Source organism: Rhinolophus sinicus, linkage group LG15 (assembly GCF_036562045.2).
Source record: "Rhinolophus sinicus isolate RSC01 linkage group LG15, ASM3656204v1, whole genome shotgun sequence".
Classification (NCBI taxonomy): Eukaryota; Metazoa; Chordata; class Mammalia; order Chiroptera; family Rhinolophidae; genus Rhinolophus; species Rhinolophus sinicus.
Window position 1 is genome coordinate 27,190,847 of NC_133764.1, and position 26,846 is coordinate 27,217,692.

General features: G+C 34.2%; 1 protein-coding gene across 4 annotated transcripts in view; it reads right to left on the bottom strand.

Moving 5' to 3' along the window:
• Positions 1 to 203: 203 nt before the first annotated feature.
• CDC27 (cell division cycle 27) overlaps positions 204 to 26,846 on the bottom strand; it is a 59,921-nt gene continuing 33,278 nt past the window's right edge. Inside the window, exons 9-19 of one of the 4 annotated variants that reach the window (XM_074320856.1) lie at positions 24,983 to 25,098; positions 20,587 to 20,686; positions 19,304 to 19,511; positions 18,925 to 19,094; positions 16,392 to 16,544; positions 14,861 to 15,069; positions 13,099 to 13,216; positions 10,916 to 11,044; positions 5,363 to 5,437; positions 4,457 to 4,549; positions 204 to 3,248 (exon numbers count right to left, since the gene is read on the bottom strand). In XM_074320856.1, coding sequence (XP_074176957.1) covers positions 4,475 to 4,549; positions 5,363 to 5,437; positions 10,916 to 11,044; positions 13,099 to 13,216; positions 14,861 to 15,069; positions 16,392 to 16,544; positions 18,925 to 19,094; positions 19,304 to 19,511; positions 20,587 to 20,686; positions 24,983 to 25,098 — 1,353 coding nt within the window. In that variant the 3' untranslated portion in view covers positions 204 to 3,248; positions 4,457 to 4,474. Of the gene's footprint in view, positions 3,249 to 4,456; positions 4,614 to 5,362; positions 5,438 to 10,915; positions 11,045 to 13,098; positions 13,217 to 14,860; positions 15,070 to 16,391; positions 16,545 to 18,924; positions 19,098 to 19,303; positions 19,512 to 20,586; positions 20,687 to 24,982; positions 25,099 to 26,846 lie in introns of all 4 variants that reach the window. The other 3 variants (XM_019732997.2, XM_074320855.1, XM_019732996.2) reach the window with 3 other exon arrangements.

Consider the following 26,846-nt stretch of genomic DNA (forward strand, 5'->3'; position numbering starts at 1 on the left):
ATTCCAAATAATACTAAAAACGAATGCAACTTTAAAAAAAATATATGCTTAAAAGAGGGCTTAAGTTAAAAAAAATATTAAAGAAACATTGCCCTAGACTTTTGTGGAACACAAAACTGTAATTTTTCACTATTTTGCTGTGCCTTACCATAAAGATATAGATGGCACAGTTCTTATATAGCTTTAACAACTTGATTATAAACTGCTTTCAAAAGTAATTTATTTGGATTTTCCATATCCTTTAATGAATTGCAAATATATTAACAGAAAAGACTCCCCCCACTCCAAGACTGTACAATTTCTAAAATAGGGCAGGAAAACAAAAAGACACAAAATTACATTGTTTCAATGCAAATAGAACACACACATCACACCCACACTTGCATTTTCCCAGGTTGTCACAGAGAAAACGGGTTACCATCTTTTTCAGTGAAGACCCATACTATACTCTGGCTAATCAGAGACTTCCAAACTTTTTCTTCAAAAAGAGCATTTTTAATAGACTAAATACTGGTTATCACTGAGTTCTTGTTTAAGGTACAACAGCAGCATGGTTCAAATGTTACTTGCAGTTCTTGGAAAAAATAAAAATTTTAAAGTAATGAAATACAGAAAAAGTAGGGATCACCTTTCATTATTTTGAGTACCATTGTTCTCTTTAAAAAATATTTCCAACCTTCTAAAATCCCAGAGTTAAGGACCATTTCCAAGGGGGGGACATATCCAATGCCACAACATAACTTTTGAACAACAAAAGTGTATGCGTGTATACATATATATGTGTATGTGTGAAAAGCTTAGATAGAAAAAAAGGATGTCAAAGTACTTAGTATTTTTAATTTCCTTCAAAGTAACTTCTGAAATTTGAAGCAAACATCATTTTGCTTTATCAAAATGTATGTCCTCTTCTGGTTGTTTGATCCCCATTCCATGGGGGAGGGGGCAGTTGGGGCAGGGGACGGTTAGGGGAGAAAACCAGAAAGTTACTAGGTGGGTAATAAGGCTGCAAATATCTAAACGACTTTGAAAGTAAGTGTGAGGAAATACGCAATCAGGCCAAGCTTGGGCCAAGTGTCTGTCCCTCAACCAACCACTGCCATGTGTGCCTTCCACAACTCCTTTTATCCTTGGTCTCAAAATTAGTACCAGAAAGACTCTCACTCACCTCTGGCACAGGACATAAATTTTTGCTACAAAAAGATAGCTAATTATGTATCATTAAATTATTTTCAGAGCTTAGTTTTTTCTAGGCTTTGTAACATAGAGCTCAGGTTGAAGCTTTCTATGAAACTCTTTGATACTGTTATACAGCTGGCTTATGATTTGCCAATTAAAAAAAATTAAAAGAATATAAAATTAAATATTACAGAACTAATGGATAATAAAATGGAATATTTGTTAGAATCCAAGTGCTAGCCTTTGGGAATTTTTAATGATATTCATTTACTCCCAACTTTTCCTTATATTTTTTTTTTAGGCAGCACATACACATAGGTTTAGGTAGGAAATTTTGTTAAGTACCTCTCTGGCACCCAATACCTAATCTAAGACTCTGATTTGAATTAATTTATAATGGTATCTAATCCAAATTTAAATGAGCAGATTAGTAGTAAATGATAGAAAATTACTGAGTCTATAGGCTAAATTTTTTTTTCACATCTTCTGTAATCCACCTCATTTTCACAGCTTAACTAATACAGGTAACCAGTATATAAGTTTGTCCTTCATCAAATAATCCAAAATAATAACTGCAGGCCTGTCATTCATAAGAAACTATAATTTGTTATATTCTGACATTGGCACTTAATAAAATGTTAACAACTAAAGTTTCTCTAAAAATTTCAATACATTACAATAAACAATACACAATTTAAGACTTTAAATCTGTTACTGTGAAATTCCAATAATTTCCATTTTATTATGCATAATTAGATCTTTAAAATTGTGGCCATTCCCCAAAGACACCAACCTATATTATGATAAACTCAGGAGAGAACTCATCTCTTTCACAAGGACTTTTTTTGTTTGTTTGTTTTTGCAGCTAAAAATTTCCAATATCCTAAACTCAATCACTCTCAGTAAATGTTTTGGTGACTCACATTAACTGAAAATAATTTGAAGCAGAGAGAGCCGAAAAGAATGGAAATGACCTCAACCAAAGGTGACCACACACATTCTTGCACCCTGCTTAAACACTTAGAAAAGTCAAAGGGATACTGTCTTGAACAAACATAGATTCAAGGTTATGGTACAATTCTGATTGTATTAAGGCTTTCATTATCATGATCTCTTAAAGTCTCTCTACTTTAGTGTTCTCATTTTGATTCTTACGGTGAACTTAAAATGGTTATTAAGGGACTTGTTTTCGCTTTTCAGTGGGCGACCACTTTATCATCTCTGAATGTTAAAGGTGATCCCACAGAGCTTAGAGAAGAGGCAATATGGTAAGGACCAACTTTAAAGTTTGCAATATCAAGACAACAATGATCAACACTTTGAAGCAAGATGAATAAATTAAAATTCTTGGTTAGAATTCTTGCCAAGAATAAGTGTACACTGTATGGAGGGTATTTAATTCCTACACACGAGTCTCAGTATGCCAATTACATTTGCTTATGGGAGACACTGCAAGTTTAAGGTAATTTACATTCCTTGGCAATCAAGTTATTCTGTTATAGGCAATGTCTTTTATTGTTCCACCTGGCACTTGCTAACACCATTCTTGAAGAACCTAGAAATGAAGGTCAGTCACTCTGTTTATCAGGAACAGAACCAAATAAAAACAAGTTTTTGGAAGAATGACCAAGAAATTCTGGTTCATCACTATTTTCCATATCTAATGGTTCCTTCAAGATCAAACATAACTCTTCCTTCCATGATAGCTTTCCAACAAAGGGAGATTAAAGAAAAAAAGAAAAGAAAGTTCCCCACCCTATCCCCCTAAATTGTCATTCATACTGGTGAAAGAGCCAGTCTTGTTAGCAGCTAAATATTGCACTGCCTTTCATTCTGTGTACAGTCAGGGTCCAATGAAAGTGGCACACTCATGGTATAAGTGATGGATGATGACACTGCGGCTCAAGAGTGAAGACTCAGTATATGGAGGGACAAGAAACATGTCAGCACTAGCCACACGTCCAGTTGTAAAAGTCTGATTTCCAGAAGTTAAAATTCATCACTTTCAGCTGCATGAAGTTGTGTATCGTCCGCATCTGTCATGCTGCTCTCCTGGGATTCATCTGTTCCCACTTTAAAAAAAACAAAACAGAAAGTCTACAGTAAGGGGCCTGACAATTCTCATGGGTTCATGAAAACAAATAACGAAAATTATACTCAGGGAAACGCAACGCTAGCTAAAGGCCTTTAAAAATCCTGATATCCTTCAATACAATGCAACTCAAGTTCCTTATTTTACAGCAATATCTGAGATTAGTTTATTGCATTTAACTTCTAAAAGTTTTAACTACTAAAACTGCCTCTTCCCAATGAATTCCTTATTCCTATCCTAGTAATTAGAATATTTTCTGAGGCATTAAAAAAAGACTGACATTCCATCCATTTTGGAGACAGTCCCTGCTAGTCCACAGAAATACAGAATATAACCTTCAGTTTAAAAATTATTGGGACTTATATGTGTTATAATTTTTTTTTTTAAGTGGTGAAAGAGGAGTTTATTAGAAGAGATAGTGCACTCCAAAGAGTTAGGAGAGGGCCTGAGCAAATGAAGCGACTCAAAAGGTTGCAGCCCAAAGGCTCACAGGCCTGTATTATAATTTTAATTAAAGCCCTTCACTAAGTTTTCTGGGACAAAGCATCTTAGTTTATCTCATCAGAAGTTGTTGAATTCTCTTATTAAAAAATATTGATACATTAAGTTTTGGTTCTCACTAGTTATTTTAGGATATACACTCAATTTAGGGATAGAGTACTCACTGCCTTAAACTATAATTCTTTGTTCCCTCCTCTTTTCTTGCCCCTCAGTTTATATATATTAGCCATGTATTTGGATTTGCCAGCGCTATACAGAATTTGAATAGCCACTACTACAAAATCTGTCAATACATTAAAATGTGGACAAATTTATTATTCATTCGCTTACCATCATACCATCACATCTATCATCTTTTTACCCCCTCTACATTCCTACAGAGAAGATAAGGTAAACATTCATTACATATTCAAACATATATTGAGGCCCAGGAAAAAATCAGCAATGAATTTGTCAAAGCCACACAACAAACTTGAACCAGAACTGAGACTAGTTACCTGACTCCATATGTACTTTGTTATTATAGCATGCTGTTAAATTTCCTTAAAATTCCATTTGTTATAAAGAATATACCATGGTTAAAAAATTAAAGGAACATCTGGTCCATCTTACTTAACTCTGATGTGGTGTTTCACTAGTTCTCTGGTTTGAGTAACAACAAACCTAATTCATATAAATGATACTCACTGATCTGTTCTTCTTGGGTTATTGGCTCCTCATCATCTGGAAGGTATCGCTTATCAATTGCCTCTTTAATCTGGTTATTGGCTCCTTTAGGATCTAAATCCATAGCCCAAGAGAAATTCATCAGGGCGAGGTGCGTCTGACCTAACTTCTTGTAAACCTAAAAATAAACAGTAGCACTACATTTTTCATTAAGTTGTGAGTGTCAACTATAAAATCCTAAGCATTTGTAATTTAAATTAGGCTCCTGATTTGTGTGCTACAAACCCATTCTGATGAGTAGGGCATTTTCACCCCATAGAAAAACTCATACCAAACTTTTGAATTCTTTTTAATATATTCAGATGTTAGAATTCCTTGCCTCTCTCAGGTAGTGAGTGAGCTTCCAATAAAATCACTCTGAACGGAACAATGACACTGGGAAGAAATGGACTGTATACTGCTTGATTAGCACTCATTTACACTGGTTTTAAATGCAGTTATTTCAATTCTCAATATCTGTCCATTGTTCCCAGCTACCCTTAACTAATGGGGTCTGGGAGCCCAGTCTATACTGCCATTACTTTTCTTCTTTTGGTAAGTATTTTATTGATAATTGGAAGCTCAGGACTTTCAATGAGGTAGTCTCCAATTAGGAACTCATCACTGGCCATTGGTTGCAAGTCCTTGCTAGTATACTTCCAAAGCCATAGGAGGGTTAGGATTACGGTGTGTTTTCTTGCACCTTCATTAGGATATCATTTTTTTCAAGTGTTAAAACTAAATCCATTCTTTATTTCCAGAGCATTCAGTTCAGAGATCTAGTTGAATTTGCTCCATAGATGTTGCACAATAAGTATTGTATTTATTGTTCAAAAGTTAATATTTGTTATGAAAGCCACAGTTTAGGACTATGGCCCCAATCTTTACCTTTCCTATTAGGAAGTACACGAGGGATTCTTTGGGAACAATTTGTTTCAATTCTTCAAGTTCTTGTAATGCAGACTGAAAAAAGCAAAGAAAAACAGAATAGCAAAGTTTTGACTAAGCAAAACTATTTGATTTCCCAAATCATCTTAACTTAAAGCTTACCAGATCTTAATCAATGTACTTCCTATGGCATTAATTCTTCTTGTTGTGAAAATAAAATGCATAAAAAACACTTATGACAACAAGAACCAAGAAATGATGAATTCACCAGAGTATACTGAAAACACACTCAGGTGGTGACAACCCTTGCTTTTGTCACCATTTTATAGCAATACTCCATCACATTGTGTCAAAATATTTTGAAAACTAAGTTGCAGAACAAAACAAATCCAAAGATCTATTACAAGCCCTTCTCCCTGACATAAGCACTAAGCTTTGAATACCAGCTGCCATTTTAACTAAGGATGAAAGAGCCTCAAATTTAACCCTCTGAACAGAATTAAAACTGTCCAGTAATCTTTTGACCATTGCTACAGGCTTGGGGAGACTGAGAAGATAGAATCTGTATTTAAAGGAATGATATGAGGATTAACTGGTCCCCCAAATGAGATATTGTCCATTTTTCACCTAGCAAATGGACAAAAATCAAAGTAATCTGATATTACATAAAGTTACCATGAATGAGGAGAATCTGGTATTCTCATCATCGAGGGTGGAACTATAAACTGATGTTAACTGTTTGTGAGGACAATTTAGCATTACTTATTAAGTTAAAAAGTGCATGTAACCATTGATTCAGCATCCCCACTCCTGGAAATTTGTTCCAGGGATATACTCAAAAAATTTTACTAAATCATCTTTATAAGAATATTCAACCCATCATATTATTGCAAAACACTAGACACAATCAAGGTGCATCTAATCATAGCCTACTTAAATAAATTACTGTTCATCAAAAAAAAGGGGGGGGATGGGGTATAAGCAAGATGCAAGAATATATACAGTACTATTTTGTAAGGAAACATACATACCACACACATACAAATATTTATATGGGCATTTTAATAACATTTTATAAATACATTTATGTGGGTATATGCATACATTTTTCTTTTTCTTTTTTTCCTGACAAATCAATACAGATATACCCCTAAACAAGGTAAGAATGGCTCACCTTTGGGGAGGGGATGCTTGAGGGGGTGGGGTGAGCCTTATATTTTTTACTTAGTAGCTTTCTCTACTTTTTGAGTTCTCTAACATGTGCACACAAATTATCTACTTTTTGTTTTCTTCTCTATACCTCTTCAAAGTGAAACAAAATCCAATGTAAGTTAGGTTAAAAAAAAAAGAGAGATAAATATCAATACCAAATATCTATTACCAGGGGTGTTAAGTGAAAAAAGCAAGTTGTAGGACTGCATGTGTAGTTGTATTAGTTTCCTAGTGCTGTCATGACAAATTACTACAAATTTGATGCATTAAAATAAGTCATCTTTTATCACAGTCCTATGGGTTAGAAGTCCATTACGAGTTGCACTGGGCTAAAATCAAGTGTTGGCACCAGTGCCTTCCCTTCTGGGGGTAATCTGTTTCCTTGCCTTTCTCTGCATCTACAAGCTGCTCACATTCCTTGACCTGTTGATTCCTTCGTTTTCAAAGGCAGCAAGGTCAGACTGAGTCCTTCTCGTGCTGGTTCTGACTACAGCGAGGAAAGATCCTCCACGTTTAAGGATTTATGTGATTAGACTGAGCCCATCTAAATAATCCAGGGTACTGTCCCCACCTCAAGGTGCATGTCCTTAATCACATCTGCAGTCTTTTTTGCCACATAAGGTAACATATTCACAGGTACGGAGGATTAGAGCATGGACAGCCTTGAGGGGCCATTATCCTGCCTCCATAGAATAAGCCTCCACCGTTACAAACAATTCAAAAATGTACAAATAATAATAAAAAGATCTAGAGGTGTACGTTCTGACCTGTTAATAGTGATTCTCCCTGAGGGTGAGCTTATGAGGCATACTCAACTCTGTATTTTTTATACTTTTATATTATTTGAATTTTGTTAACAAAAAATTTTTTGTAAAAAACCCCACAAAGTTATAAAGAATAAAGCAGTGATCAAAGACAGTTGGCTAGTAAAGGTATCAGAGGATTATGGAATTTAGATGACATAAAGGAATTTCCTTCTTCACTGATTGGTGTAAGACTTTATTTTTATGTCTTTAAAAAGGGTATAAAGAATAAGGAACCAATCCTATTTCACAGTTCCAAGAAATTTACACATTTCCCCCCCTTAACCTAAAGTCAAATGTAATTTCTTGGCTTTTGTAAATTTCTTACTGGTATTAACTTAAAAAAAAAAGATATATTTAAAATCTTTTTTGTGGGACGTAATGTGAAAGTAGCTGGCTGGTAGGTTCATAGGGATTCATTATCATAGTGATATTTGAAATTTTCTATAATAAAAAGAGGAATGAAAAAGAAGACTGAAGGCAACACACACACACACACACACTTTCACAGGCAGTATATTTGTTTAAAATGCTGTTTTTTAAACAAGTATATGTAGGGGGCTCTGATGCATTCTTACACTTCACTCTCTTCCTAATTGCTGGCAATCCAGGAGAAATAAACTCAAAAGGACTGTCAGACTGAACGTGTCTGAGAACCATACCTGCATGTCAGGAAATTAAAAATTTATTACCCATGAAAATTCTGTGAAGTAGATGTTCTTTTTTCCTTCCATAGTGTTAAATGTTGTAAAATACACATATAATAGAGTATCAAAATGAATGATCTGTGGGTATTAGTTACTTAAGACCACTCAGTTACATCTGTCAAACATTCCTGATGAGGACTGACAAAGCCTGTACCACAAAGAAGAAGGCTGAGACTCATTTTAATACTGCAAAGCAGTAATTCTCACACTTTTTGGTCTCTGGACCTCTTTATACTCTTAAAGCTTACTGAGTAACCCAAAGAGTTTTGTTAATGTGGGTTATAGAAATCAATACTTATCATATTAGAAATCAAAACTTTTCATTTATCCATTAATTTAAAGGTAACAATAATACACCCATTACATGTTAACACAGATAATATTTTTAAATAAAAAGTAACTATTTTTCATAACAATTAGTGAGAAGAGTGGCACTGCTTAATATTTTTGCAAATCTCTGGTTAACAAGACAGCTGGACATTCTTTTATGCTTCTGCATTCAGTCTGTAATGACATCACGTCATACAGCTTTTGGAAAATTCCAGTGTACATTCATCAGAGAATGAGTGAAAAATGCAAATAACATCTAAATATTATTATGCACATAGTTTTGACCTGGTGGACCTCTTGAAATAATTTTTTTTTTTTTTTGGGACCGCCAGATGTTCCCAGACCACCTTCAAGAACCACTGCTTTAAAGAAATCATCACCAGGATGACGCACCCCACTCCTGCTATAGCACACATGGTTCAGAACTGACGTGTCTTCTTTCCGTGAATGCATGTTAGAAATGTTATCAAAATTTTATGCACCTACCATGCCCCCCCATGAGAAAGTGTCAAACATAGCAATAGAGTTCTCATTTTTGCACTAAAAGACTTAAGACTTACAAGATTAGATAGCAATAAAACACATTAAATAGGGTCGTGTTTAGCAATGCTTTTGCCACAGAGATGTTGAGGTGGCTCTCTAACACTATTTGATCTTCATTTTAGAGCCAAGACATTTCAGAAGCAATCAGTAACTTTTCCTTATGGCCCCTTTTATGTTAATTTAATATAGGCATATTGGACATACCTATATCCAATCCATGTATCAAAGTAGGGCTTATAATTTAGCCAAGCCCCAAGCTGGTACTCAAAAATGGCTACAACCCTTGCAGCTTGAACAATGGGTCAGATTAGAACTTCGGCTTCTTGAAGCAAGTACAGGGATGATTTATATGGCATGGTAGGTGTGTTGGCATTACAGCGGCTTTAAGAATAACAAATTGAATACATTCCTTCAAATGAATAACCTAACCACATATCTAGAGATGTACGATGAAGCAAAAAACATGAAAACAAATATTGAATTACAATTATAGTACCTCAAAGAGTAAGGTAAAAGTTGAAAAGTATTTATTAAATTTAAAAGAAGCTATATTAAAAGGACAAAAACAGTAGGACTAGACAGCTACTTTTTCATAAAGAAAAAGAGAGTAAGTCTAGAAGAATTACTGAATAAATAAGAAAAAATAAGTTATACATTTGATTTCTTATGTATCTTCAGCAGTCTTGAAAAAAGTTAAAAACGTATCACTGGCTTTGTATTTTTCAATTTTCAGCAAATTTCAATGTGTCCTGAAAGAACAGATTTCTAGGGAAAGAGTCTACTAAATACTAAAATGAATTACTTGGCCCAAGTTCTTCTGTGCACTTAAATTTTGGATATATTTTTGGTAAGTTTTCACTCCTTTTAGTAAGAGCCTGAATGTATTAGAAAAGTAATCTGAACTTCAAAATTAAAACTTTGTATTCATGGTTTATGACAATAAATGATAACAAAAAATCCTATGTCTCTTTATGTCTCTTCTCTTTCACAATTTTCCTGATCTTCTTTCCTTAATACTTTTTCTCACGCTATAGCTCCATAATTTGAAAAACAGTGAGAAGAAACACTTCAGACTAGACCTAGTCTCATTATTAGCTTGCATAACTCACTATACTTTTCCTTTATGTTCTCACCATATATTATTTTTGTAATTATTTGATTGTTCTCCTTATATTAGGTTGGTGCAAAAGTAATTGCGGTTTTGGGGTGGCCAGGTGGCTCAGTTGGTTAGAGCGCAGTGCTCTAACACCAAGGTCGCCGGTTTGATTCCCACATAGGCCAGTGAGCTCCGCCCTCCACAACTAGAGTGAAAACAACAGCTAGACTTGGAGCTGAGCTGCGCCCTCTACAACTAGATTGAAAACGACTTGACTTGGAGCTGATGGGTCCTGGAAAAACACTGTTCCCCAATATTCCCCAATAAAAATTAAAAACAAAAAAAGTAATTGCGGTTTAAAAGGTTAAAAAAATTGCAAAAATCTCAATTACTTTTGCACCAACCTAATAGAAGGGGATTAGATGGTAAGCTCTTCAAAGGCAGGAAATGAGGTTGCTTTGCTTGCAAGAGCAACAAATATTCCTAGTGCCTGACATACTGGGTACTCAATAAATATTTGTTGAATAACGCACACACATTAATTTGTCCCCTGTTCACACAGTTTGGTACTAAGAGGATTGCTTAAGTCTTAGCTTTAAGATAACTCCCTAATGGGAAAATTGTCTTTATATATATGGAATCTTTACAAAGGATAACCACCTTAAACCATCTTAAATATCTACATACCCATCCTTCCTATGAGCATTTTATGAATGAAATCACAAAGACAATAAAATTAATAGCTCTTCAGAATGGGGAAAATGAACTGAGATAAAAAAGTATAAATAACTATTGGTTTATTAAAAAAGGGGACAAAGCTTAAGTAACACAATGCAGAAGACCATTAAGATATATATCTTACCTTATATTTTTCATTTGCAAATAAAACTGAGGCTCTGTGAAATTTGCATAGAGGGTTTTTAGGATCAATAACAATGGCTTTGTTTAGAGTATCCAAAGCCTTCTCAGATTTTTTCAGTGCATGCTGAACCTATAAGAAATAAAGATCCTATTAATGTTAACCTTTTGATATTTATGAAGAAAGGTGAGAAACAAATAATGTCACTCAAACCAACATAAAGATAATAAAACTACGAGGGATAAGGTTGTATGGTCTTACTGGGTTGCTCACCGGGTTAAGTGGATTTAGTGACTGATTACCAAACTAGCAATAGATTATCTCTAAAATCTCTTCCTACTCCAGTGCAAGCACTTCACTTTAAAGATGAGAATACTCAAGTGCAGAGATGTTAAATAACTTGCTCTGGCATCAGAACCTAGGTTCTCTAGCGCCCAATTCAACATTATGTAACCATAACGATAATCAAGAATCTGTCTTTAGAGAAAATACTTGGTTACCTTTACGTCTAAAAGACAAGAAAAACTTTGGTTTTCCTTTCACACAAAAATCTGTACTACGTATTTAGCTAGATAATATTAACAATTCAACAGGTCTATTATGGTCCTCTAAATATTAGGATTTTCAAACATATGTTCCAAAAACCCCCTAGAGGATTTGGCTCTGAACATTACCAACCTTGTTTCACTTAGAATATTTATACTTCTACCTATTTTAGGAATTTGTTATAAAAAAATTCTGTTGTATATATTTGAAAATTGATCTGTAATACTGGGAAATAAATAATTTATTTTAAATAACTTAAAAAACAAACCAAGCCTCATTATTATTCATGTGCATATACTCATATTCTGCTATGTTCCTCTTTGGATGAATTATATGTTAAAAATAAAGTGGAGTGAATGGATGTGGCTGTGGAACTTTAACAAAAATCACTGTAATAGGAGTAGATACTGCCAACATCTAGTTGCTAAATTCATCTATGCAATGATTATCACTACATGTGGCCAAACATTCTGCCCATAGGATTGAAATCCTAAATACTAGTTTCCTAAGAGAAAAGCATACTCTTTTTATCTGAAAACTTCTTCAATAAACCACTGAAAATGTTAAAATGACCTCTTCCACAATAACTTTAGAAAAAAGCCTACTTTAAAAAATGTCGAACTTTACTGAATGGTATCAAGAGACACTCAAGTTTGATTTCTTTAAGTGATGTAAAAAATAATGTTTAAGTCAATATATTTTCTGTATAGCATGTAACTATAAAAGAAGTTACCATGTCAATTTTTAAGAAAATTATAAAGAACTAAGGGAGAAGACGGATAGAAGAAGAGGGTAAAGGGGTCAAATATATGGTGATGGAAGGAGAACTGACTCTGGGTGCTGAACACACAATGTGATATACAGATGATGTATTACAGAATTGTACACTTGAAACCTACGTAATTTTACTCACCATTGTCACCCCAATAAATTTAATTAAATATTAAAAAAAACTAGAATTCTTCCCGCAAGTAAATGGATAGTAAAATTCAAAATAACATAATTTCCTCATATTGTATGCCCATTCTCACAAAACCAAACTTGCTAAGAGAAAGATAAAGGGCGGGGAGGGGGGCGGGGGAAGATAGAGGAGAGAGAGGTGAGAGGGCAAGAATAGAGAAACTAATAAATGAGATTTTTAAAAGCAAACATACCTTTTCTCCTATCAAAGTACAACTTATTATCAGATACATTTGAAAAACATAAACATAAAATTATTGATCCATAGTTCTGACTTCTATCACTCAGAGGCTAAAACACAGGAAACCATTTGCCTTAGAACATTAATTATTTAATTTAGGAGTTAATATTAACATGGAAAAGTACTTTCAAAAAGATGAAGTAGCTCATCTGAGTCTTGTAACAGTCTTGCCTATGAGGTAAGCAAAGTGGTATTATTTGCCATTCATAAAGTGGCTCAGAGAAACTCGGTGACCTGCCCAAGAGATGAAGATACTTCAGCGATTTCTCTTTATGCCAAGCAAAAAGGTGGTATTTTGGGCTGTAAAGGAATCCAGGATATTGTTTCAATAATAACAACAATATAAAAAAAAATTCTAATTCCCATTATAGCAATTAAGTCAATAATAAACACATTTCAAAAGGGAGATTAATTGAACAATGTTTAGAAAGCTACTTACTACTCCAATGTGGCAAAGTAAAACTGAACTCTGAGGGTTGATATCAAGTGCTTTCTGGAAATGCATTTCTGCAAGGCTGAATTTTTCTTGCTTGTAATAAATCATTCCTAAACCATACCTGAAAGTATAAAAAGTATAATTTTAGGGACATAAACTGTGGTGGCTCATTTAGTTCAACTAATAAAATATGTATGGAATCTGGCATTTTAATAAACCAGTAGAAAAATAGAAAAATCATCAAAGCATTTTAGACAAGTCACTTTTACAAGTAAAAACAATGTATCAGTCAATCAATCCATCAGATAAAATTATGACAATGTGGGTAAAAACAGAAACCACATCCTTAAATCCACCACTACAATCTAGATTTAATACTAATTTTTACTGACTGGTTATTATGTGTGTGCCAATAACTTTGTTAAATTCTTTATGTAAATTATCTCATTTAATCTTAGGAGGAACCAAGGAGATAAGTACTATTATCATTCACATTTTCAAATAAGGAAACTGAGACCTCTCTTGGCTATAACTAGACAATGATGATGGGGAATAAGCACCAAATGAAGAAGAAAAGCAGCACAATATATTTGCTTTGAGTGGTTTTTTTCATTATAATGGTGTTAGAAGTGAAGAAAGGGTATAAAAAGCTCTGTACTAATTATGATGAAGGTAGAGAGAACAAAAGACTATTTACTTTGGCAGTGGAATAATAAAATTACTTAGTGTTTAGTTATTTATAGTTACCTAAATACCTCCAATTTAAATTCTTCCTAGTAAAAGCCTGCTGATCTAAATATTCCTTTTTTCAAATGAAACTATTTTTATAACAATTTTTGATACAATAGTTTAAGAATGCAATTATTGCAATGTAGCAGAACAGACATTATACATCTAAAAAACAACACAAGTCTTATTAAGAATGGAATTCTGAAAATACTACAGAGCACTTTACATTTATGTGAAGAGGCAGTGTTGGCAAAGCTTCACTTTAATGTGTCATCAGAAGCTAGCACTTTTATACAAGGTCATCTTTCAGGCAACGTTAACTACTTAGAAATGAGATAAAATCCACTGAAATATACACATAAATAAAAAATATATTTTAGTAATCTAGTGCTTCAGATTTAATGAGAAACAGAATGATAAAATTCAACTGCTATAATGATTAATCCAAAAGACAAATAAACCATGTCTGACATAAAAACTACCATAGAGCTATGATAACAGAATAACACCTCTTGATATTTTAACTATTCAGTCAAGAAAAATACAAGAAAATGTCAGCAATAAATATGTTGAGACAGAAATAAGAACAAAGTTTTTCATGTCCTCTTTGCTTGATAACAATATGAGCCAGGCAATACCTTAACTAGTGGATAGTTTTCAATGTTTATTTTCTATTATCCAATAGGTGAATTATATTATTCCTCTCTACTTTCCCAACCACTTTTTATCCCAATCACCATTTTCGTGTTCTAAGAAAAAGTAACAAATCGAAGTAACAAAACCAACTATTTACAAAAGTTTGGTAAGAGAAAAGGTTGAAACTATTGAGTACAAGGGTCTGATATTATCATTAGTTAATTTAAGAGTTTGTTAAAGGTATACGCTTCACATAAAAAATACTTTGGTCAGAAGTTATCAACCAGCATGTACCAATCTTAAGTAATCAAATTCATGACAACAAAAAGATGTCTAACAAGAAAAATTACCAAGTATCAGCCCCATCAATAAGCATTATCTGCACTTCATTAGCACTTACCATGCATTATAATGTCTAGGATTGACTCTGATAGCATTTCGAAAACAAGCTAACGCTTTGTCTAATTCTTCAGTTAACACAAACTCATGCCCTAATAGAGTATAGGCATAAGCATAATTTGGATCAACCTGGATAGCTCTCTGGAAGAATTTAATTGCAATATCATGTTCCCGTTGCAAACTGAAACAGTTCCCTGCAGCACACCAGGCCTTAAAAAAATGGAAACAAAAATCAAATGCACAATTAAAATTTTATTTTTTCTAACAAAACCATATCTATCGCTAAAATCAAGACTCAGATCTCACTTAGAACAAACAGAAAGAAAAAAACTGAAGTTCTACTAAATATAGTCAATTCTCATTATTCATGGATTCCATATTTGCAAAATTGTCTACTTTCTAAATTTGTAAAACCCAAATCAATACTCATGTTGCTTTAGTGGTCATTGGTGGACTCAAAATGAGTTGCCCAACAGGCACATTCTCTGTTGAGGTCAAAAAAGGTAACCCTCTGCCTCCTTTTTCCAGCAGGTCAGACTGGAGAGGGGCAGAGCAGTGCGGTGCAAGCAGCTCAGGTTCGGGGGCCAGATGGATAGAGTTTGAATGCCAACTCTGGTACCTATTTGTAAGGTGGCCTCTGGCAAGTCACCTTAACACTTCTGAACTTCATTTTCTCTTTTGTAAAATAAAACGTATCTGGCTGAGTTGTTTTTAGGATTTAAGATTATAATCTGTGTGAAGTAGGTGTGTATTTCCCCTAAGAGCAATGGTTCAGTATTTGCTAATTCAATGTTCATGGAGACTACAGAACATAACTACCAAGAATAATAAGAACAGACTGTTTTAAATTCTAAGCTTAAATATGTTATAAAAGTACCACTAGGGACGGCCGGTTGGCTCAGGTGGTTAGAGCGCAGTGCTCCTAACACTCAAGTTGGTGGTTCGATTCCCACATGGGCCAGTGAGCTGCTCCCTCCATAACTAGACTGAGAACAACAACTTGACTTGGAGCTGAGCTGCACCCTCCACAACTAGATTGAAAACAACAACTTGGAGCTGATGGGCCCTGGAAAAACACACTGTTCCCCAATATTCCTCAATAAAAATTAAAAAAAAAAAAAAGTACCACTAAATTTTATTGGGATGCACTGAAGTACAATTCTTACAGGATTGCAGCATGTAAATGAATTGTGCCTATGTCTTAAAATGACAATTAAAATTTCTGTTTTATTTCAATTTAAAATTAGCACTTTTTCACTCTATATAATTTCTGCTCAATGAACTCTAATCTTGGTGATAACAAGAATTTTAACAGCCAAATCTTGATTAATCTTGAATGAAATACCTGCTTTGTGATTTTTCTATTTATGAATCTGTACCATCTATTTTAGGACTCTGTGCTTTTCTCTGAGTCCTGCCTACAGAGAAGTGAGTGGGTGATGCTAAATGGTCCTGAAATTATTTGGTTCATCTCCACTTGGTAAAGGTGATCAAACGATAGCTACATAAGCAAAGCATTTTAGTTAACCCACCTCTGGTGAATTTTTATCCATGTCTGTTAAGTCTTTTGAAAGAACTGAAAGAGCAACATCCTTTTGAAGATGCCAAAGTGTTGTAGAGTAGATTTCCATGCCTTCAACTCTATAATTCTCAATTCTTCTAACCTCTGAGAATATTCTTTCAGCCTGAAATATAAAAACTAGTAAGACGAAAACAACTTGATACAATTTACGTATCTATAGGGAGAGCATTGGGTACTCGTCTCATAGGACCTAAATGCTGCCTGTTTCATGGCGTTTATGTGAATTAGTAATAACACAAGGCCCAACTGAGCAACCTTCCATGGTAGGTCAAATATTGATGTAATCATATTCACACTTAACTTAGTTTTTAAACAGAAGTGATGGTAGAAACATGAATTCTGAAAAGAAACTTTAAGTTTCCAGCAAAAATTTAAAATAACGATGAGAGATCTACGCAAAGTTAACAATTTAAAAAGAACAAGCCAATTATTTTACTCTCAAGGTTTTAATAAAGGCTTTACAGAATAACATTCACAGGAAAGGTGAGAGAATGACTTCTGTAACACAAAACCTATTTTTGTACTGACTTTCATTATGAGGTTGAGTTGAAAACTTTAAGGGAAAAACAGGTTCAGTTGGCCACTAGCTCTATGGCATGTTGAGCACTAACTATACGCACCAATGCCCTACCTGCCAGGAACTGTAGTCCCTACCTAGAAATTTCTTTTTCCTTTGCAGCACTCTCTTGACTTAGGGTCCCTCCTCAGCAATCAGAACAATTTTTTTTTCCTCACCACACTCACAGCTCCCGGAACTGTGCTTCTCTTCCCCTGAAGTTTGACACTTTGGGTTATATAAAACCAATTTGTTCCCTAGTTTATTGATTCAGTAAGTTCAAAATTCTGAAAGTCAAACTTAGTTTAGAATTAAGGAATATCTGGTCTGTTCTTAATGAAATAAAGATGATAGAAAATAAGGAAATAGTATTTATAAAATTAGGAACTTAATTCTAAGAAATGGCCTTACGCTATCTAGGCTAATTTGATGATTTGTAATTTCTCTGAAATCCCTTAAAAGTTATACAGGTAAGTTTTTCAAAGGGGCATTTTTAAAAATAGGCATTGGTTATAAGACAGACCTAACCACCAGCTAAATACAGGTTTTGGAAACTTTTTGGTTTCAAATTTTTCAGAATCTATTGCTTCTTGTGAGGTAATTGTGGTGTAGAAAAGAAGAAAAATGGAACACACACACACACACACACACACACACACACAAAACCCTCTTAAAATTAAGTCAAAACAAAGGCTTCCTTTAGTTAAATATTTGTGTCTATATATCTGCTCTATAATTAGGGGAAACAACAAAATTCACGTATTTTAAATTACCTGTGAAACAATAAATAATTTTGAAAAGGGCTTGCCAAATACAGCTTTTGCCTGTGTACCAGTAAAGGACCGTAATCCAAATACGGATGTTCAAGCAATCAATGAGGCTTTCTATCTACAGCTATTTTCCTTTAGTGTACAAAATTACACGAACAGGTATCTTCTGCATTTATTATCCACCTGGAAGAACACTTCACCTCTAGATCTTTGCATGGCTCGTAAAGGGATGTGTAACATTCTTTTTCTGAGCATGCTTTTTAAAAAATAGCACCATACTGTACTGTCCCCCAGTTTCCTTACCATACTTCATTTCCTCTTCCTAGGGCTTCCTGCCACCTGTCTTTCTTTATATACTTATTGGCCGCTAATCTATCTCTTATACTAAAATTAGAATGTAAGCTCTATGAAGGCAAGCAATATCTGTCTAATTACAGAGTCTGGAAGTGAGTGTAGGACATGACATGCACTCAAAATACACTGAATAAATGAACTGAAAGTAGATAGGCCAAGAAGTAACCTTATTATCAACTTTAAATAATTTATATTAGACAAATTTTATTAATATATAGGCTTCTTAAGGTTTTGTTTTTTAAGTATAGAGGGTAGGAGGAGAAAATGCTTTGGAAGGAGAATTGGAGAGGAAACAAATTGAAAGTTAGAATTTTCTTTGGCTTTAGGTTAATCATCTTCTTTTCTGGTATAAATAAAATTAAAATTTAAAGGATAAATTGTAATAAGGACACTGTGTCCTCAATTACACACAATTTTCTTCATAGCATCCTTTAAGTTTATAAAATATATTAAATGCCAAAAATTCATTTCACTAAGAACTCTGAATATAGTAGAATTTTGACTATAAATATCTATTATATGGTATATATTTTCAGATCCAACTGAGTATAAATGTTCCACACAAGAATATATGGATGTCTTGGGTTCTCTACAAATCTATCTCAAGTAATCCCAAAGAATTTAAATTACTCACATCTTAACACAAAGAAAGAACTGTATTTAAAAATTATAAATATACAAAGAAAATATAGACATTATATAATAAATATTGACCTTTTAGACCTAGACTTCTCAAGCATAGGCATTTTAATTAAATTTAAATTATCTGTACAAAGGCATATATAACAGTTTTCTATACTTACTTGCATGTACTCTGAAAGTTCAAAATAGGCCCTTCCAATTTGGCACAGTACCCAACCAGTATTGTAGTGATGAGAAGGTAGGTGGCTCAAGATATTTATAGCTTCTTTGCAGTTGTATGAACACAAAGCTAAATAACCTTTCCCCATTTCACGAAGAAGGCTCATCAAACCTTCTAGGAGAAAACAATGTAGTAAACAAAGGAGAAAAACACAATGCAACAGTTGTTTTCTAGAAAGGCTAATTACAAAATAATTCATTAAAAATTCCAACATCTATCTAGAAAAAAATGAAGGAACTTTAATGAACATAAGGAAATTTACTTAAAATAAGTGAATAAAATAAAATAAAATAAAAAGATATTAAGCATTTAAAACAGACCTGCTGCTGCTTTCTGTAGATTAAATGCCTGGATCTGGGGTGTGATAGTGGAGATTTTTCCTTCTGAAATGATGGAAGAGTCCAATTTTGTAATTTCCAGGCTATCATTTATGTTTGGTTGAGTTATTCCTCCTTTATTAGTTTTACTTTTTGTTTTTCTGTTTGGAATTTTAGGTGGAAACTTCATTTTCAATTTTTTGCTATTCTCCTGTAAAAAGGAGGAAAGCCCCACACTTGTTACACTCATGTATTTTAGACATTCCCCCAACGCTTTTTCAAATATTAGATACAAATAAATATACAATGTTGACTGATGTATATTTTTCTCGGAAGATATTTTATAAAGCAAGTCTTCAAAGTCATTTAATTTTAAATGAAATAATTCTGAAAATAGATCGTATTAACTAACTAGTATTTAGGGTAAATTAGCATTAAATATATTAGGTTGGTGCAAAAGTAACTGTGGTTTAAAAGGTTAAAAATTGCAAAACCACAATTACTTTTGCACCAATCTAATACTATTGCTCTTTTCTGAAAGCATATCACTTTCATTTATTATTGAAAAATAAGAAAATAAGTGGATGCAATACTACCTAATAGTCTCAGGGCATCATAAAACTGTTGATCTTTATGTGTCAGAGTTAAAGATTGTCCATAATATTTGTCAATGGGCCAAAACAATTTACCAGAGGCATAACAAGGCCCTCAACTGTGCAAAGAAATGTGCAAAAAAACCATTTCCATATATTTTCCCCCCAATTTTCACTAATGATAATATCTGAAATAACTATACTACATCATCCAATACTATCAACTAAACAATATAGTATTGGTACAATACTATCAACTAAACTACAGATCTTATTTGGATTTCATCAACTTTTACATGCATCTGTTTTTTTGGTGTGCATAGTTCTATGAATTTTATCACATGTATGGATTTGTGTAATCAACTGCCACAATAGATACAGGACTGTCCTACCAGAACACAAAGAAATTCCCTGGTGCTATGCTTTCATAGTCACACCTCCCTTGAGTCTTAACTCCTAATAACCACTGATCTGCTCTTCATCACAATTTGTCATTTCAACAATATTATAAAATATTCATTAAAGGCCCAAGAAAATTTACAAATGTTATAGACGGCCCTTCAAATTAAAAAAACATTAAAAAAATTTTAAACACTCACCTAATTTATTTATTAGAGATTGAGTCATTGATGAACAGAAACTTTAGAGGCAGAAGCATTAAGCAAATGTGACATACAGAAATCTTTCAATTACCTTGGTTGTAGAGCTGTCACTAGTAAAAAGTCGTGAACTTCTTCGAGGCAGTGCATTTGGGGGAGATGTGATAGTGGGGCTCAATACCTGAGGTGTTGTACTAAAAAAAAATTATAAACGTAGACTTTTTAAAAAACTGAGTTTATGATCATTAACTATTGCTTCAACTCAGGTATATTAAAAAATATGCATTCAATATGTTTGCACCCCACTTACTAATGTGATTATGTGCTAGTTATATTAAATACTTGTTAAAAAAAGTTTTTGTAACTAGCATCATTTTATGGCTTTGTAATAAAATATGGAATATCCTACTAGTTATAAATAATGCCTTGGAAAGTTATAGGAATGATTTTTAGAGGCTAGCATATGTGGAGAAAATGATGACAAAAACTTTCTTGGGTGATTTAGCTAAGAGTATTGTGCTATTCCAATCATTTCTAAAAAAATAACTTTCTAAATAAAAGAACAGACTTCTGCTGCCAATTATGAAGAAGTAATATGAACCAGATTTATTCTCCCATCTTAAGCAAGTATCACACTGAACAAATACACACAACAATGCTTTTCAGACACTGGAGAGCAGGCAGCATGTGTCTGAGGAAAGTTCTGAGGATGCAGTGCAGGGATGGAGAACATAAACAGAGTTCAGAGGTCTCCCTGTGTTGAGAAGAAAATGTGAAGAATTCAGGGAAGCCAAGGCAGCTAGAATTGCAGGTCAGAGTACCTGAAAGGAGAGAGCTACAAAGAGGGGAGCTTCAAAGATCTGCAGGAGGCGTCCCTAGTCTTCAACTGAAAACTGACCAGTGTAAGTGTTCCACTGCTGAAACTACCCCAGATGAGTTTCAAGACGAGGGGCTGGCCATGTCGGAAAGATCAACCATGTGATTAGAGGGCTGGGGCGTTGAGCCATGTGATATCAGCCTGACATCTTCCAGACGGGGAGGGGGGCTGGAGACTGAGCTCAGTCATGTGGGCAATGATGGCAATCTATCATGCCTACATAATGAAACCCCAACAAAAACTCTGAACATCAAAGCTTGTTGCACTTCCTGGTTGGTGAAGATACCAAAGTGCCGAGAGGGTAACACATCTTGATTTCACAGGGAGGACACAGAAGTTCTGTGTTCAGGACCCTCCCATCCCTTATCCTATGGGCCTCATTTCTCTGATCTGGCTTTGGATCCTTTATAATAAAACTGTTAAGTATAGCCTAGATTCTGTGAGTTGTTCTAGAAAATTATTAAACCTCAGGGGGTAGTGGGACTCCTCAAATTTGTAGGCAGTTGGTCAGAGTGCGGGTGGCCTGGGGAACCTCTGAACTTTCAACTGGCAAGTCAACGAGCCTTGATGACAATCTCGTTGGGACTCTGGCCTTAGCCTGCAGAGTCAATGCTAAGTCTGGGTAGGTAGCATCAGAATTGCTTTACACTATTGAAGCAAGGAAACTCCCTGAATCTGGGGAAAGAACTACTGGAAATAAGCAGGCAGAATAATTCTTGGAGCTCACCTTGGGCTAAGAATAGTTCACATTTTCAATAGTCAAAGTAAAGAAAGTTCATACTAAATAGGCCATTAAGTAGAGTACTCAAAGGGCAAAATTTGTCCAGACTTACGGTTGCTCTTGCCCCAACTACCAAAAGCAAGACCTAAAAGGATAAAATGCTAACAAGTAACTTAACTGCTTCCCAGAACAAAACTTAAATATACTCAAAAGAATACAAAAAAGTCCATCCCTCAAAAATGTAAAATTTCCAATAACTGGCATTCAATCAAATACTAGGTATACAAAGAAGCAGGATACCATAACCTATAGAGAAAAACCAATCAACAAAAAAATAAAACAGACCTAGAAATGACCCAGTAAGACTTAGTAGACAAGGTCATTAAAAGAACTATTATAAATATATTCCATATGGTCAAAAAGGTAGAAGAAGGAATGGGCATGTTAAGGAGAGAACCAAATCAAAATTCTAAAGATGAAAGACAGAATGCCTAAGACAAAAATTTATATATAAACACACACACACACACACACACACACACACACACACACACACACAAAATGGGATTAACAGCAGATTAGACACTGCAAAAGAAAAGACAAGTCAATTTGAAGACATAGCAATAAACACTATCCAAAATGAAACAGAGGAAGAAGACTGGAAACAAAATGAACAGTATTGGTGAACTGTGGGACAATTGAAAATAGTCTAACATACAAGTACTTGGAGTCCCAGAAGGAGAGAGCACACGTACGTGGACAGCAAAATTATTTGAAAAAATAATGGTAGAGATAAGCTAAATTGATGAAAATGATAAACTCAGATCCAAGAAGCTCAATGAATCTGAAGGCCAAAAAAGAAGAAAAGTACACTACACCACAACATAATCAAATGGCTTAAAATCAGTGACAGAGGGTATCTTAAAACAGAGAAAAGAGGTATTAATTATATATAGAGGAACAAAAATGAGAAGGGCAGCAGACTTGTCAAACACAATGCAGGCTAGAAGACAGTACAGTAAAATCTTTAAACAGAAAAAAAAAACTGTCAACTAGAAGTCTATATCCAGTGAAAAATTCTTTCTAAAACAAAAAATAATGTTGGATGTCAACTGTAATTGAAAAAAGAAAGTGAAATAAAAACTTTCTTCTGACATACAAATGCTAAAAAAATTCATTATCTGCAGACCTGGACTACAGGAAATGTTAAAGGAAGCCTTTAAAGATGAAGGAAAAGGATACGAAATTGAAATTTAGATCTACAGAAAGAAATAAAGAGCACCAAAAATTGTAAATATGTGACTAAATATAAAATAGACTTCTTTTCCTTATTCAAAAAAATTCTATATAACTAAGGCAAAAACTACAATGCACGCTGTGGTTTATAACACTTAGAAGCAAACTATATGACAACAATAGCATAAAGACTGGGAGAGGAGCATAAAAATATACTGTAATAAGGTTTTATATTATACCTGACTTGGCGTATTATTACTAGAAGGTAATCTTTGATAATTTAAAATGTATGCTATAAACCCTAAAACAACCTCTAAAAATAAAAAATGAAGAGTAACTGGTAATAAATATTATGTGTTGAATTGTTATCTCCCCAAAAGGTATGTTGAATTCCTACCCCCCAGTACCTGTGAATGGGACCTTATTTGGAAATAGAGTCGTTGTAGCCAAGGTGAGGTCATTAGGGTGGGCCATAATTCAAATTACTGATGTCCTTAAAATAAGAGGGAAAGTTGGATACAGAGGCACCCAGGGAAGATGGCCATATGGGGATGGAGGCAGATCCTGAATTACGCTACCACAAACTAAGGAATGCCTAGGGCTGCCAGAAGCTGAAAAAGGAAAGGAAGGATCCCTATCTAGAGGCTTCAGAGGTTGCATGGCCCTATCAACGTCTTAATTTTGGATTATGGTACGTAGAACTGTGAGTGAATAAATTTCTGTTGTTTTAAGCTATCCAGTATATGGTACTCTGTTACAGTAGCTGTAGGAAAATAATATAGGCAATAAAGGAGATAAAATGGAATCAATAATACAAAGAACACAAAATTATTAACAGTTGATGCTCATTATAATGAACATAATATGTATTTGTTTAGTTTTAAGTGAAATGTGTAAGAAATTGCTTATATATTCTTTAGCACTAGCATATACTCAGCCTATATAATGTTACTCTGCAGGAGGCCTCAGGCTCCTTCTCATAACTGAGTCCCAGGCAATCACTGTCACTTGTCTAGAGCTGGCACTCATAATGACACTCACCTTCCTGGAATTTTAGAAATATTGAAGCCTTTTACAGTCAAGGTATATGCACATGTGTGACTGTTTTAAGACTTACTAGTACATGTTCACTATTTTAGGAGACAGAGTTGTATCTTTTAAAATATTAGCTGCAATTTATTGTTGAGTCCTTGAATAGGAAAAGAAATCCCATTTAACACCATTTCTGTGTGGAAATGAATTCATTATTTGAAGATTTACTGGAAGATTAATTTTACGATCTGTTTACAGAAAGGTATAATAGGGGACAGGAGAATGAAGCCTACCTGTAACTTGACCAATGGAGAAAGTCATGTAAATAAGAAAATTATTTTGGAGGAGTGTTCAGAATATCCAGTTTAAACAAATTCATGAGAGTAAACTTAAAAAGGTATTTCAGCTAATTCTTGTCTTGATTTGCATTATAATACACAACTAAAAATTACACCAGCCTTTTCAGCAAATTAGAAATCTCAAATCTGACATACTTGTATTCAAAATTTGTAAGTCATTCTAGAATTTTTGAGAGTCAAAATCTGCCTAAATTGAAGTATAATCATAATCATGTTATAGGAGGAAAAGCTGAACAATATCAAATAATGACACCGTAATAAATACCTTGTTTGTGGGCCAGAACTTTGTGTCTGTGCAACAAGAACTGGAGTTACCTCTCGACTATTTCCACTCTGTGAGAAGACAGACTTTGTTCCAGTTTGGCCGATTCTGGCAACAGACTGTAAAACAGAAAAAGTCTAAGGTTTGTGAATTATAAACTGCACTGTAAATGATAAAAGACACCATGATGCTCCCATCTACATTTCCCCTAAGATTTCATAATATATACTGTCATCTGAAAACACAAACTATTAATGTCATTACTTATATCATTAGAAAGAACATCAGCCTATTTCTACATTTTAACCTCGGTATTTTTATCTTTATACTATCCTTTCATCTTTCACTTTAGTTTCCTAAGGAAAGGCTCAAAATTCCTGGAAGCCATTCATTACACATCTTTTCCAATTGGGGTTAAGTGCTAAAGAATTTTAAGACAGCTATAGACTCAAGATTTAGGCTCTAACTTAGTATACATTAAAAGTAATAATACAGTAAGATTTTATATTCCTTCTTTGCCAAAAACAGTTCTATATAGGTATTTCCCACCTTTTGAAAGTTCATGTTACACAACTTAGCGTTTACAAAAGACCTACATTAGTACCTGTTTTCAAAAACCAAAAGAAATCGAATTTTCCCTTTTATGAAAATAGTGAAAAGCAAAAACAGTGTTCAGCGTTTCTTTTGCCGCGAGCTGTTAGAGAAGCATCGTGAGCCCCTGGCAGCGAGAGTGGCACCACCAAGCTCCTTCCCTGGGAACTACACTCAGCATTTCGACATTGAGCTGCCATAGCTTTGAATTGGGTGTGTGAGCATCTGTGCTTTATCGCATTTTATTTTGTGCATCTGTTAGCAAGATGTGCCCTAAAGTATCAGGTGAGCCTAAGAGAGCTCGAAAGGATGTTATGCTTAGCGAATAACTGGATGTAATTAAGTGTTTCAATCCTGGTGAATGAAATAAAGACAGTGTGCGTGCGCTGAATTTTGGGTCTGGGAATCCTCAAAATTTTTCCATCTAAATTAATGGTAACTGCGTCTGCTTCAAGCCATTTTGGCTTACAAAGGTTTCATGAATGCTCTACTTTTGGATAGCAGGGGAAACCTACAGTAGTTAGAGTAGATTAAAAATGAAATCGTCCAATTATTTTCCAGATTCTAAGGATATTGTTCTTAGAGTTAATATTTCTTTCTGGTGTATTTAATCTTTCATTAACTAGTCTCTGTTCCCTTGGAGAGGGATAAAAAAACCTTTGCTTGCCCCTGTCTTTTCTAATTTATCACCTTATTTCTATTCACTTTCTCACTTAGCTTCTTTATAAAGTGATCTATGACTACTGTTAATGGATATTTAAAATTTTTTTACTATGAGATAATTTTCTTCAGAACTTAACTGCTACTTTGGTAGCCACTATACATAATTCTCAAATCGCACATTACAAATAATCACTAATAATCATTTTCTCACCAGATATGAAAGACTTATTTTGGTCTTTCCTGCATTCATCATCACTCATCATCCCTTCCTTTTTGAAACTTTGTATAACTTCCAAAATAGCATAGTATCTTTATTATTTGTCTTACCTCTTGATTTGTTGGCCCCTGTTTCTTCCACTAATGTGCTCCACTTTCCCTAGGAGAGCACGGCCATTTTTAAAGCCTTAATTATTATTTCTATCACCAGGCCATATTCTTTCCTCTATGACTAACTATCCACTGAATATTTTTATCTAGTCTACCCCTACCTCAAAATAAAACTTTATACTCCTTCATCTTCCTCCTCCTCCTCCATTCACCCAAGGGACAAAACTTCAAGTCAAGTCTGGTCCTTCCTTATTTAACAAAGAAGTATGTACTGCACTCACTACTT